Source organism: Thalassophryne amazonica, chromosome 1 (genome assembly GCF_902500255.1).
Source record: "Thalassophryne amazonica chromosome 1, fThaAma1.1, whole genome shotgun sequence".
Lineage (NCBI taxonomy): Eukaryota > Metazoa > Chordata > Actinopteri > Batrachoidiformes > Batrachoididae > Thalassophryne > Thalassophryne amazonica.
Genome location: NC_047103.1, coordinates 51,341,839 through 51,356,859, shown reverse-complemented (window position 1 = coordinate 51,356,859; position 15,021 = coordinate 51,341,839). Strand labels below are relative to the sequence as shown.

The 15,021-nt window shown below is 42.0% G+C and overlaps 1 protein-coding gene across 1 annotated transcript in view; it reads right to left on the bottom strand.

Annotated features, from left to right (window-relative positions):
- Positions 1 to 15,021, bottom strand: part of prex2 (phosphatidylinositol-3,4,5-trisphosphate-dependent Rac exchange factor 2) — a 432,315-nt gene that overhangs the window by 323,358 nt on the left and 93,936 nt on the right. The window contains exons 5-6 of the mRNA XM_034169827.1: positions 9,932 to 10,033; positions 5,620 to 5,781 (exon numbers count right to left, since the gene is read on the bottom strand). Coding sequence (XP_034025718.1) covers positions 5,620 to 5,781; positions 9,932 to 10,033 — 264 coding nt within the window. The remainder of the gene's footprint in view (positions 1 to 5,619; positions 5,782 to 9,931; positions 10,034 to 15,021) is intronic.

Sequence of the window (15,021 nt, the reverse complement as noted above, 5' to 3'; positions counted from 1 at the left end):
TCCTCTCTCAGGACTCTGTAAAAACACTCCCTGCTTCCTCACAGCACATTGCTATGGGACTTTAAAATACACAGTCGTTAATAGCTTTTATAGAATAACATCCCGCTCTCTCAAACTGTGTTACTTCGTCACGCCTGGTCACCATATTGCCTGGGTTCCTGCTAGAAGTGATAAAATGTGCCATCTGTTCCCTTATCTTACCCGCTGTGGGAATTTATGTTGCATGTTTGATCAGCACTTTTGAGCTAAAAATAACCAGCGTGCACACAGAGCCGGAAAATGTGCTAAGCATTTACTCCCGCTGAAGACATCAGCGGGCCAAAACCTATCCCTCATTTTCCTTTTTTTTCTCCTCGTCCCGTTTTGTTCCTCTTCTCCTCCTTTCCCTTCTATTGATCATCTTTTCTCCCTCTCCTCTTGCCTTCACACTCCATTCCTCCCTCCCTTCGATTCTGTCACCCTCCCCATCATCTCTTCTCCCTCTTTTTTAACTCCTTTTAACTCTCCAGCCTATGACCAGATGTTAAACTAATTTGTAGCTGGTGAATGTGTGCACACCAGACCTGGAAAGGCCTTTGGTCACTTCAAGGGTCCAACAGCAACATCAGGCTGTTCCACACTATGAAGCTGCCCTTCCTGAATGGAACAGCCAATGGGTTCCCTTTGCACTTCATCCACATTAAACACGACACCTTTCCCATTTCCTACTTTCTGAATGACCCTGTTTAATTTCTCTCTTTCTCTGTGGTGCTTTTACGATCAAGCTTGACATCAATCATGTTCCAAGCTGCACAGAGCGTTCTTTTTCAGACAAAAACCTAATGTTGTAAATCATCAAGATTTAATTTTTTTTTATAGCCAGGAATCTGAGGACCAAAACAACTGCAGCACAGTGAGGAAGAATTTCAAATGGCAAAACAGAATGTGCCATTAATTAAGGAAAATGTACCACAGTCAAGTGTAATCTGAATGTTGCAAGGTATATTTCAAAGGATTAAAAAGCTTTAAAGCTGCAGTGTGTAGAATTTAGAGTCATCTGGTAGTGAGGCTGCAGAATGCATCATGCCATCACAGATCACGGTTTTGCTTCACTTCATGTTTACACTTCTTTGGCAACAGAGACTCAGACTCCCTTACCTTCTCCTGTGATAAGCAAAGTGCATGATCCTCCATTTCACCAAAATGAGGGCTGTCAAACTTGTTAGCCTGCACCAACAACCAGTAAACAGTACACAGAAGAAGAACCACTGGATCTTCTTTTTTCTTCAGTCTTGTGGCTGCACTGCAAAATGCGAATGGTTAAATGTATCTCTTCTGGGTGACTGTGTCAACACGGCACTGCAACATGGTGGACTACATGGGGGGGGGGGGGGGGGGGTGTCCCTCCCATGTAGATATGAAGGGTTTATTCTATGGTCATGAAAAAACATTGGGTTGTTGATGCAGATAATTATACATTATATAATGGCTGAGTGGATCCTTGTCATTTGATTGGTGGTTTGTATGTCACGTGTCATGGATTATTCATCCCATTTGTATTGTGTTGCATTTAGAGGGCAATTTGGTTCCATTTAGCATGCAAATTTGGTTCCATACGGTACCTGCAAATTTGGTTCCATACGGTACCTGCAAATTTGGTTCCATACGGTACCTGCACGGTGCGAACCCTGCCCACTAGTGGGAGCAGCATTTAGCTAAACATGCGAAGTTTGTTTTGCTGACGGACAATGATTTGAAGGAGCTAATTGACGGTGATAATTCTCACACACACACACACACACACACACACACACACACACACACACACACACACACACACACACACACACACACACACACACACACAAAACAAATCCACTGCGCTGTAAGCCGTCTGGAGGCATGAAGAGCTGTTAGTAGGAAGGTAGAATGAAAAGCTGGACTCATTTCTGATGTGATTTTTTTGTTTGTTTGTTTGGTTGGTTTTTTTGCTGCACTGAGGAAGTAAGTACACAGTCTTTTTTTTTTTCTTCTTTTTTTGGAAGTACACGAAGGCAGTACACCGCATTGCGGACTACATCATCAGAATTATTTTGAACTCCTATTTAAAGTTCATGTTGGATTGTTGATGCTGGAGCAGCAGTGATGCACCAAAACTGGACACATTTATGATGTGTTTCGCTGGAGTGAGGATCGTACACAAAGTCTTTTTTTTGGGGGGAAGTACACAAAGTCAGTGCAGTAACGCACCAAAATGTAAGTCCCTTTTCTGTTGTTTATAAATTAATATAATAGCAAATGATAAGGCTCTATTTTAACCATTATATAAAACAAATAATGAATGTTTTTACATTCGTTCCATGGGACGAATATTTAATTTGGTGAAAGCTGGAACATAACATTCAACATGGCTCATAAACATTCATTATTTGTATACTAATGAACAGATTATTAATGCCATATTCCAGTTCTGCTAATAAACACACCTAAATCCTACACACTGTATCTTTAAATGAGCTAAATCAAGCCGATCCCACACAAGAACTAGAATAAAACAACACTACTAAAAGAACAAAGAGAATGCGAAGTAAAACAACTGGAAACTAAAACAAATACATTTCTATGGTGCCCAGAGACAAAACAGACATTTGATACACAGACCAGCCACCACCCATCACCCTGACAAATTCTGGCAGTTGTCTCCATAGTGACCATGGAGGGACAGCACCCCGTTTCTCCCACGCGAGGTGAATCTGCCAGGATGCCCCGAGGGCGGCCAGCTGCAGAGCAGGTCAACACTAACAAGCAATCAGCCTGAGCGAGGAGCAGGAATGGAAAAAAAACAGCGGCTCCCACAATCATTCCACAAACACCCACAGAGAAATCCAAGCTGCAGACATCACTCTGCTCTGTTTTTGTCTTCTCTCCATCTCCTGCTTCCAATTAACTAAAGTGCTGAAGCACTTATCAACCGCCAGGGCCATGTCCAGTGCAAGAAATGTCACCTCAACCACCTCTGAGCATCATTCCAATCACACCACACTCTTATTTATTTGAGAGGCCAGTGAGTGTGTGTAGCTACACATCAAAAACCTGCACTGTTCAATTTCTGACAGCTACAAACACATGCAATTTCCCCACTGAACCCACAAAATTCTGCAGAATTTTCCATCTTCATTAGTCCATTAAAGTTATACTCATGTTCACAAATATCTTTACGATACTTTCATTATTTGACTTATTAATTAAATAATTATTTTATATACGCAGCATCCAGCGCAGAGCACGAGGCAGCCGGTAGAACACAAATGGTGCCCAGCTGTGAACACAGCGGGTGGGATAGTCACGACACAGGTCGTGCTGTTGTGTGAATCAAAAACATGCTCGTGTCAGGGCACCTTTAGAGAAGTGGGCATGTGGCCATAGGTTCAGTTTCCAAATCAGACAGGAAGCTCATGAAAGTACCTTTGAACAAAGTCGTTAATCTCCAAGTTGCTCCCAGTGTGCGGATAAACACCTTGCATGGCATCGGTGTCTGAATTCATGTGTGAATGGACGAATAGGAGATATCACTCTAACACTTTGAGCACGTGCATCAGTTGGAAAAGAGTTCAATAAATGCTGTCCATTTACCATTTTTCTAGTCATAGCATGAGGGTTGGCTGAAAGGCTTACAGGCTAACTATGATAGCCTTTCGGGATGGAACCATGTGTCTGTTACTTTGTTATTATGCCCTTTAAGATCCACATATTTACACAGTGCTGGAGTGCTTTGATCTTGCTGGCCCTGAAGCTTTCACCCCGATGCTCACAAAACTCAGCTAAGGATGTGACATTCTCTCTTCTCCAATATTTCATTCTATTATCGCTTCTCTAATATTTTTTCCACCTTTTTCATGTTTTGTAACAAATCAAAGTCAGATGGTGCCAAATCAAGAGAGGTAAGAAACTGAAAGCTCGTTGCATGTCAGCCACAGCAACCACAAAGTTATGAGCTAGGTGCAGGGGTGCCCAAGTCTGGTCCTCGAGATCTACCTTCCTGACACTCTTAGTTGTCTTCCTGTTCCAACATACCTGAATCCAATGAAAGGCTAATTAAAAGCCTGCTAACGAGTCTTTCATTGGATTCAGCTGTGTTGGAACAGGGAGACAACTAAGAGTGTCAGAAAGGTAGATCTCAAGAACCGAACCTGAGCACCCCTGAGCTAGGGCATTGTCCTGGAGAAACAAAACCACTTTTGTAAGCTTTACTTAGCATTTGGTCCTGATAGCCTCATGTAGCTGCCTCTGCAAGCTGATATCTTGCTCCCAGTTCATTGTTTGGACTCTTGGATGGTCCTCCATTAACACAGTGCTCTTTAAATCCAAGAACATTGAGACCGCAGTTGAAACCAACCTGACCTTTTTTGTAGAGGAAAGGATGTTTTCACTACATGAATCAAGTTTGTCACAAGCTAAAAGTAATGGACCCAGTATTCATCCTTGGTTAGGAAACAGTTCATCAGGAATCACGGACCCTGCTCCTGGACAGCATGCACTTTGTATGGTTTCCATAGTGTGCTGCAGCTCGACCTACTACTAATTAACCAAGTCAGGTGTGCTCAGCCAATGAAGAGCTAGCAAACACCAGAATTGATGAATCAGTTGTGGTTGCAGCAGGTACACATGGAAAACATGAGGACAGGTGTTCCCCAGGAGCAGGGTTGATGAACCCGGCAGTAGATGAAATTAGGTGAATCTTTTTCAAAGCATATCAATTTCTGTCTTGTCAGAATTTGAGGCATTCACTGAGCGGAAAATGTTAAAATCTCAAGTTCTGCATGCAGAAGCTTCTCAACTCTCTCATTGAGGATCCCAACAGCATTCATCTGGCTGTCAGTCACCAATTATCCATCATCATGTGCTTTACACAATACTTACTCTGCGCACTGGTGAAACAGAGCCTTGTAATTGATCATATAGGTGTGTGTCTGTCTGTGAACAAGATAAATAAACAACGGATGGAGGGATTTCACCAAATGTGGAGGAAATATTACCTGAGCAAATACCATGAAATTATTAACTTTTGGAGAGGATCAGACCACGTCAAGGCCAACAAAAACATGATGCAAAGGGCTAGAAAGATGATCTATATTTTATACTGATCAGCAAAATATTTGTGATTGATTGATATAACTGGTGGTCACAAGGAAGCCAGAAAAAGAAGTCAGAGCACACAGGGTTTGCATCAGCCCTCTAATGCCTTTCATTTCCTCTGTGCTGGCTGTGGAAACCATTTACCCCTTGAAAACATCTTCAAGATTCTACCTATCCCTCTTAAGTTCAGCTCTCCCCTTTTCAGCATTGATCAAGCTGGAGCAACCACAATATCATAAATGCCCCTCAGCCTTAAAGCCTTCTTCTGCAGGTATTTGATCACACTGTAATACCAATTTTTCTCTTCCATTTGACAAATACTTACTACCACTGACATCTTCTAAATATGGTCACACTTCCGTGGAATCATTCCCACGCAAGTACAAAAAAAATGAGTTTAAATTAAACCATTTATCTGCTTCATTGATCTGGCAAAAACAGTTTTATGGTCAACGTATGAACGTTTCAGCCGACCCTTGTGTAGTGTTGTTCAGCGAGACCCACCTCCCAGCCTTCAATATGAGACTGCCATTCTTCCAAAACCTCCAGTTTTTCCATCTGCCTTTTGGCTTCATTGATGCTGGAGCACACTGCCTTCATCACCTGAAGAGACTCCTGCACGAGGGCATAGTCATTGTGTTTCTTCGGGGTCCTTTTTAGCAGCTCCTGCATATGAAAAGACCCCGTATGCACAAAAACTGCATTTTGGCATCAAATGGCATCACATCAAATAAGTAGCACATCATAACTTTCATAAAACAAACAAACAAAAAAACCATAAGAAAATAAGTGATCCCATTTAAACTCTACTTTTCTTTTACCCTCAGCTTCCAGTATCTCCTGAGTTTTTGATTAGGAACATAAAGTGCTTCTGCTGCAGTCTAGCAAAAGCAAAGACAATCTCTGAATGTACTTGATTTATTTAGAAATTCCATATAAATCATAAACAAAAACATGTTAAAACATATGACTAATACAAATTCTTGGGATAACACAAAAAAGTCATACGACTTATTTTTATTGTGGTCCTTCCCTAAAACAAACACAATAAGCAACAAGATAAAATCTGAATAATAATAATAATAATAAAAACACTTTAAAAATTTTAAGCAGCAAATAAAATCCACAGTTACACAAATTGGCTGGATTGACTTTCCAGAATGCTGCTGAGCAGAAATGACTTGACCATTCTCTTAAAAAGTTCAGATTATGACAACTTTGTACATCTGACAGCAACTGATTCCAACTACAACCCCTGGCAAAAATTATGGAATCACCGTCCTCGGAGGATGTTCATTCAGTTGTTTTTTTTTTTTTTGTTTTTTTTTTACAAAATTAAAGATCACAGACATGACACAAAACTAAAGTCATTTCAAATGGCAGCTTTCTGGCTTTAAGAAACATTATAAGAAATCAGGAAAAAAAATTGTGGCAGTCAGTAACGGTTACTTTTTTAGACCAAGCAGAGGGAAAAAATATGGACTCACTCAATTCTGAGGAAAAAATTATGGAATCACCCTGTAAATTTTCATCCCCAAAACTAACACCTGCATCAAATCAGATCTGCTCGTTAGTCTGCATCTAAAAAGGAGTGATCACACCTTGGAGAGCTGTTGCACCAAGTGGACTGACATGAATCATGGCTCCAACACGAGAGATGTCAATTGAAACAAAGGAGAGGATTATCAAACTCTTAAAAGAGGGTAAATCATCACGCAATGTTGCAAAAGATGTTGGTTGTTCACAGTCAGCTGTGTCTAAACTCTGGACCAAATACAAACAACATGGGAAGGTTGTTAAAGGCAAACATACTGGTAGACCAAGGAAGACATCAAAGCGTCAAGACAGAAAACTTAAAGGATTATGTCTCAAAAATCGAAAATGCACAACAAAACAAATGAGGAACGAATGGGAGGAAACTGGAGTCAACGTCTGTGACCGAACTGTAAGAAACCGCCTAAAGGAAATGGGATTTACATACAGAAAAGCTAAACGAAAGCCATCATTAACACCTAAACAGAAAAAAACAAGGTTACAATGGGCTAAGGAAAAGCAATCATGGACTGTGGATGACTGGATGAAAGTCATATTCAGTGATGAATCTCGAATCTGCATTGGGCAAGGTGATGATGCTGGAACTTTTTTTTGGTGCCGTTCTAATGAGATTTATAAAGATGACTGCCTGAAGAGAACATGTAAAGTTCCACAGTCATTGATGATATGGGGCTGCATGTCAGGTAAAGGCACTGGGGAGATGGCTGTTATTACATCATCAATAAATGCACAAGTTTATGTTGATATTTTGTACACTTTTCTTATCCCATCAATTGAAAGGATGTTTGGGGATGATGAAATCATTTTTCAAGATGATAATGCATCTTGCCATAGAGCAAAAACTGTGAAAACATCCTTGCAAAAAGACACATAGGGTCAATGTTGTTGTGTGTTGGGGGGTTTGGCTGGATGTTTTTGTGTTGTTTTCTTTTCTTTGCTCTCCAGGTGGTATGCAAACTGGTTTTTGTCTGTGGAGAAGGTGCTGGCAGAAGAGTCCTTCACCCTCATCAGCATTATTAGCTGCACCTGTGGAGGATGTTCACGTGCAGGCCTACTGACTCGCAGCACCTGTGGATGATGCTCACGTGCAAACTTAAAGACTTTCAGCTGAAGCAGATAATGAGATGGCGTTCTGCATTTAAGCCATGAGTGGTTCAAGCAGAATTGCCGGGAACTCAACCTTGTGACGTTCGTTTGTGAGACGCTGAGGACTGCACCAGGGTTTGACACATCGTGCCTGTGAAGGAGGACGGGGGAGGGACACATGCTGTCAGCACACATCAGAGGTGATTATTGTCTGAATGATTGTTAATAGTAATTTGGCATTCTGTTACGCAGTATATTTGAACATTGATGAGAATTGTGCAGTTTGCTTCTCACTGCCGTGGCGTACGGACTGATGATCCTCCACCTGTTGTGAGAAGCTGCTCATTTACATAAAGCTTAAATTCAGACCTGAATGTGTTGCTGATAGTGTGTGCCTCTGAAGGATATTTGCTGTAGCTCTGTTGACTTACCTCACCTTTTTCCATCCTTCACAGAGTCAGTTTGTCGTGTCCACCTGGGGGGTGTTTGGCGGTGAATCTGAGTCCAGAAGCGCCGAGGCTTCGATCCTTTTGGGCGCTGGAGAGCGCGCCGTCCTTCACTCCGCCAGACAAACCACATATTTATTTTGTACACTAATTATTGCACTGGAGGGGAAATAAAACCGTTTTGTTTGTGGAACCGCTTTCTGGTTATTTAGCGCTGGGTTCGGTCAGACGTTGGTCCGCTCCTCAACCTGCGTCTGCACATAACAAATGTCATGGCCTGCAAATAGTCCGGATCTTAATCCAATTGAAAATCTTTGGTGGAAGTTGAAGAAAATTGTCCATGACAAGGCTCCAACCTGCAAAGCTGATCTGGCAACAGCAATCAGAGAAAGTTGGAGCCAGATTGATGAAGAGTACTGTTTCTCACTCATTAAGTCCATGCCTCAGAGACTGCAAGCTGTTATAAAAGCCAGAGGCAGTGCAACAAAATACTAGTGATGTGTTGGAGGGTTCTTTTGTTTTTCATGATTCCATAATTTTTTCCTCAGAATTGAGTGATTCCATATTTTTTTTCCCTCTGCTTGGTCTAAAAAAGGAACCGTTACTGACTGCCACAATTTTTTTTCCTGATTTCTTATAGTGTTTCTTAAAGCCAGAAAGTTGCCATTTGAAATGACTTTAGTTTTGTGTCATGTCTGTGATCTGCTTTTTTTCTACAAAATTAAACAACTGAATGAACATCCTCCGAGGCCGGTGATTCCATAATTTTTGCCAGGGGTTGTAATAGCACCAATATATTTTTACCAACATTTGTGGTGTATCTTGGAATGAATAATGATGAGTGACTAGATCTAGTTCTGTTGCTGTGTACCTCAGAAACATAACGAAAGTAGTTCCGGAAATATTTGGGATAAACAATGTGATGAACATTACATAAATTAAACTGAATTACATTCTTCTACAGGTAACCAATTGAGTTGTGCAAAGTGCGAGTAGTCTAAATGAGTTCTGGCTGGAAGATGAAGCACAGTTCTAATATGTTTGTTTTGACATATGTGAAGTTTGTCCTTGATCTCCTGCATACAGTGGAAGCACTTTCTTTTTAGCATGCAAGCGATTACACTTCTGATTTACACTGTTCTGAGTACACCCACAGTCAGAGATGGCTATCGGAGGCATGTTACAGAGAGGAGTAGCTCTTGGCAGCTGGAAGACATCAAATGGCAGAGCATCAAATTACCCCTTTATTATTATTGCATCTCTTTACCCATGGTGGTCTCTGCTTAAAATACCCTTCTTTGAATTAATAACAAAATCAATGCATTGGATCAGTGGAGCTCAATACCTCAAACAAGTCTCTGAAAGTGTATTTCATTTCTCTCTCACATCTCACATTGGGAAACATACATTTCAAAACTAACAACTGGGTGTTGTAGGTATGAATGAGGCCAGTCAAAAGATCTGAATGTACATATGGCCAAGGGAGGTGATGATAGGCCTTATGGTATTCCCACTATGCGGTCGTACTGGGGAACTCAAGCAGAGACGTGTTGGAATATGAGACCAGTGTTTCATTAGCGAGGGAGAGGTTGATGTGAATGGAACAGGACAGCCCTAACTAATCACTGGGTGGTAGTGGATGAAAAGAGGAGTAAAAGGTCCCCTGCAGAGGAGGCACATGGGTGTGGTTCCTCCAGAATAGAAGGGTAACACAAGGAGGCCATACTCACTCGCAGAAGCAACGGGTACTTGCAGATCCTCTGAATAGGAGCTACCAGGTAACCATCCAATGGGACATCTGTGTTTTTTCTACCTCCCAGCAACATGCAATTCTGTAGGAGAGGAAGAGGGGGAATTAAAAAACAAATCTGCATTTCCTTAAGTGGATGTGAGCATGAACAAAACATGAGCTGCTTTTTATGAGATCAGCCCTTAACATTCATTCTGTTTCACCTGAGAATTAGATACAGTGAAATGCACAGTCAAAAAGACAAAAACTTACCAAGGCACACTTCAGCTATATTAACCTCCACTGACACCTCCACCGGAATGACTGCGCATCAAACAGGTTGCATTTTTGAGGCCTGGGTGAGACCTATTATATGCAGCTTGAGACATTGCCAGTAGTAACAATACATCGAAGTGGAATGTTCCACCAAGCACGCAAGTGGCTCAGAGCTGACAACCCCAGTGTAACCGATCTGTAAGTCAGACAACCCCTGAGCAGAGAACTGCACTAGAAGAACATCCAAGCAGCCTTCATTTGCAGTCAATGGAACTGGTGTAGCAACAACACAACACAGAGTCAACAGTCTGTTGTGCAGTCTGTGTTGAAGCAGATGAAAGTTTGTTGCATGGGAAGGCAGTCCAATGAGTAACAGTGTCCATGAGGGTAGTAGCAAACGTAGAGTTGACAGAAACAAGCAGAGAGTGGAAACACAGGTATCAATCAAACCAGGAAGTGGCAAGCTAGGCTCGAGAAACACAAAGAGGCGGTATGAGTCGGAAAAGTGAAATCAAACATGGAGAAAGAACATGAGAATGCATGCATAAAAGGAAGACAATCTGGCTGTGAGGTGAGGAGCTGTGGATGGCTATAGTATAGTGTTTGACTCATTCAGCATAGGAAGTGAGCATGTACATGAACCTCATGGACAGGAAATGAAGCTAACAAAGTACACAAGGAGTAGATGTATAACACTAGAGACATGATAAAATGTGAGCTATGACACCCAGTGGCTGGATCAAGCTGAGGGGTTCCTGGATAATCTGAGTACACCAGAGAGGACATTGCAGAGGTATAGAGTGAACCCCTGGATAGCTCATATAAGAATGACTGAGACCATGCACAAACATATGCGCTGTCTACAGGAACCATTGGATCAGAAGAACACATATTTTTAGGAGTTCATGCTGGTTTGAAGTGGACTCTGGGGAATGTGACTGATCACTGGCTGATCAGTCATCAACACAACACATAATTGGCAAATATGAAGCATCAAAAAAACAATAATAACAACTCAAGAATAATTATAATTTTTTAAATACCAGATTGGAATTGTTTTCCTTCATGCACATTTTCATATGATGTATTTACCTTCAAGTGAAGCATCACTGAAATCCATAAAATGGTTTAGGAGGAGATGCACTAAATAAGTTATCATAAGATCCATCAATTTAATGTAAAAGTCCAGTTACCTCTATTTGAAGATGTTGGACTTTAATTATTTTCCTTCATGCACATTTTAATATAGTGTGCTACCAGTGTGTGAAGTTTCATTGAAATCCATAAAATATTTGAGGAGGGCCTGTGTCTGCAACATCACTATCGCATGATGCATCAGTGGATGGAATACATAATAGACAGATGACATATATGAACAATAAATGAGAGGTAGAGCTTTTAGCTTTTTGTGATAGCCTGTGCATCAATTTCCACTCAATCAATTACACAATTAGTGTAAAACTAGAGGTACTTGGCATGTAGATTTTCCCCCAAAGATTTCTGTCATCATTAGCATGTAAATTTCCATAGAACTCCTCCAAAGTCTAATTAGCATATCAACTCCCTACAGGTCCCTTATGTTGCTAATATCACATGGGATTGTGTTTAACTACTGTACCATTTTACAGTAGTTAAACATGATCCCATGTGAATGAGACAATGCATTGATCAAGGGCAGTGAAAAGAGCATGAACCCCATGTGCCTGCTTGATGTTGGGAGGAAATGTGAGTGCCAGGAGGAAACCCACACAGACACAGCGAGAACATGCACACTCCACATGAAAAGGAACTGAGCATTAGTGGAATTGAAATACAGACCTCCTTGTTGTGAGAAAAGACTGCTAACCACTGCTCCACCAAAACACAATCAAGACAAACACCTTTGCAGTCACACTATAATTCTTGTGAGGTCTCAAGACGTAGGCCCCATCCACACAGAAACGGCTTCAGGTGTATCCGCATAAGTTTTGTATTGTATTGGCTTTTCTTCCACATGGAAACAGCATTTTCAGTGGCCAAAAATAATACTTTTTGAAAATGTTCTCGGAGTGAAAACGGCACCTTTAAATCTTCTTGTGGACAAGCAATACAGAACGTTTCTGAAATGATGATGTCATAACCCCGCGTCTCTGACCTCAGCTGCTCATAATGAATGATGCTGTTATTGTTAACAGCATAATTTAACATCCTTTTATTTTTTTGTCTTGGTGGATGTAGCGGCACGTATGTGTGAAACTTTTTGGCATGAATGGGAAGAGCCTATGAGAAAAAACGAAAAGTGCAGGCAGGAAAAATAAAAAAATAAAACGCATGAAGTCAAAAGCGCTGTGAACAGAGTGCATATCCATAGACTCTGCAGACACGACACAATTTAGCGAGCCAGCAGAAGGGATGTAGTCATCTTTTGTTTGAGCAAAATGATGCTCCCCTGTGGAAGTGAAAGTCTCAGAGTTTCAGCGCAGGAAGAGGGAGTCTGTTTACACAAGGAGCAGGGTCAACTCAACTGTCAGCCACACTGGAACATAAATTACAAGGTGTTACACTGTCCAGCTGCTATGTGTGGGTCATTCTGCAGGTTTGAGTTCAAGATGGATTACGTACCACCTAAGTTACACTTTTCAAAAGCATGGTGACGTTGTCTGTGACCTGTGAGCTTAAGTATCACTGTTGCCACAATTTATTCAGATCTGCTTTTAAATACAGCAGCATCTTTTGTTTTTCCAAATGGTGTCCTGTAACACTGACCTCTGTGCCCCTTCACTGAACAAACATAGGTCACAAAGAGCAGCACGACCTTAGGTTTGACTCGTGTCCTAATTTAAAGACTCTTAAATGAGTGATCACAAACAATAGTAAAGATTGGCATTTGTAAAGTTATTTTGGTAAACTCAGCTGACTGACAGAAGAATTGACAGATGGCCACACAAAAAGACACTACAGAGTATGACATTACTCCTACGTCGAGGGTTAACAACTGAACACAGTGCTTTAGAACTGCCATTAGCTGATTAGCTCATTCAGCTTTCTGTTTGTACTTCATTGGCTGCACACCTGAGTGAACTAATCAAGATGTGGCAGTGCAGGAACAGACTGAAAATGTGCAGATTAGTGATACTTGAGGAACGGGTGGAGAACCACTGCTTTAGAATACTTGAAACTAATAGCCCCTTCACACATAACATAAAGTTGGACAAATGAGGCCGAAACTGGCTGAAAAAGGCAGAATTGGCGAACCTTGAAAAACTCCAGCTGCTGTCAGGAGGGACAGATGGTCAGACAGCTGTGCACAGATGCCGTATTATCCCATGGGGACGGTTTTGTGCATGCTCGTGTGCAAGCCCACAAACACAGTGTGACCACGTGAAAGGTATGATACCACATTGTGCTCACACAGCAGTGGAAGAAATTAAATGTTGTATAAATGTACATAAATAAAAAGAAAATGTGTAAGGATCAAATAATGAGGAACATTATAAGAACAATGAATGGCCTGTTTTAATTTAAGACAATCATGTTACTGGTAATGATGTAACTGATGCTTGATGACTTGATGGTTGGAATTGAGGAAACAAATGGATTTAATTTTGTCTGTTAAAATATTTAATCCCTGTTATAAAGAGCAGAAAAAGAGCAGAAAAAGAGTTATCATCCTTCTGCTCCTTTATGTTCATGAACCATGGCCATGGAATTAATGAACTGACATGAATGAACTGATGCGCTCACATCATGCAGCCACACAGAGAGTCTCTCCGCTCGTCCAGCTGTCTCTGCGGCGGCGGGTCAAAGAACACCACATCATCTGGACTACAACTCACGTGGTGGACGTGACATTTGCCTCGCCAGCTGACTGTTTACATGATCAGATGGATATTTTCACATGGGGCAGCCTAGCTGATGGTGTCTGCAGTGTGCACTGAGGCACAGCTGAACACATTCCAAAGGTGATGTGTGCTTTTATTTTTCACCATGTCAGGAGAGCCCGCCGACACATGTGCATCGCGTGGAGTATTGAGAGGTGATGTTCTTCATGGCACGATATGTGTTCTCCAGCTGTAAGTAGTGATGACACAGCAGTCAGCTGCGACATGATCGCCTTGGTGAATGCAGATGTGCACCTGCATACGCTGGCATCATCTGATTGCCTCAGTGGGCGCACCTGGGCTGTGATCATCAGCGATCATGTGTCAGTTGACATGGCTGTCCGGACAGATGGCGCGCTGGCACTGTGACATGCAGCTGGAGCAGCTGGGTTTTTATTTCTATCCTTGTTGTGGTGGTGTGGGCACGCTGCTGGCTGGTGACTCCATCTCCAGCAGGACATGCTGGATATGCCATGATGGGTGTTCCACAGCTGTCAGCTGCTCCAACATGGATATGACAGCTGCCCAAATGTGCCTGTTGCCCGGGACAGCAATCGCACTGCACGCCGGCCACTATTCAAGCCTTCGCCACCTTAAAAGTATTACGATAGTGTTGCATTGTGGTGCCTGGGTGGGGGGGGAGACACACTTGCACACCATTATGTTATGTTGCTTGGGGTGGGGGGGCAACACACTCGCTTGTGTTGCTCGGAGGCAGACAAAATACACTGAACGGTCGAATGTGGGTCTAATGGCCATTCTGTGCCTTTCGCCCTTATATGGCCGTTGGTGTGAAGGCTAGCTCGTTCACCACATTCGGCCAGGGTGTGATGTGGCCAATCATTTTGTGCAGCCCCTCAACCGCGGCCTGAATGGTCTGACCTGCATACGACATGCTGTACGAATGTTGCGACCATGGTCAGTAAGACCTCATCTTGATGCCATTCAATTGGGT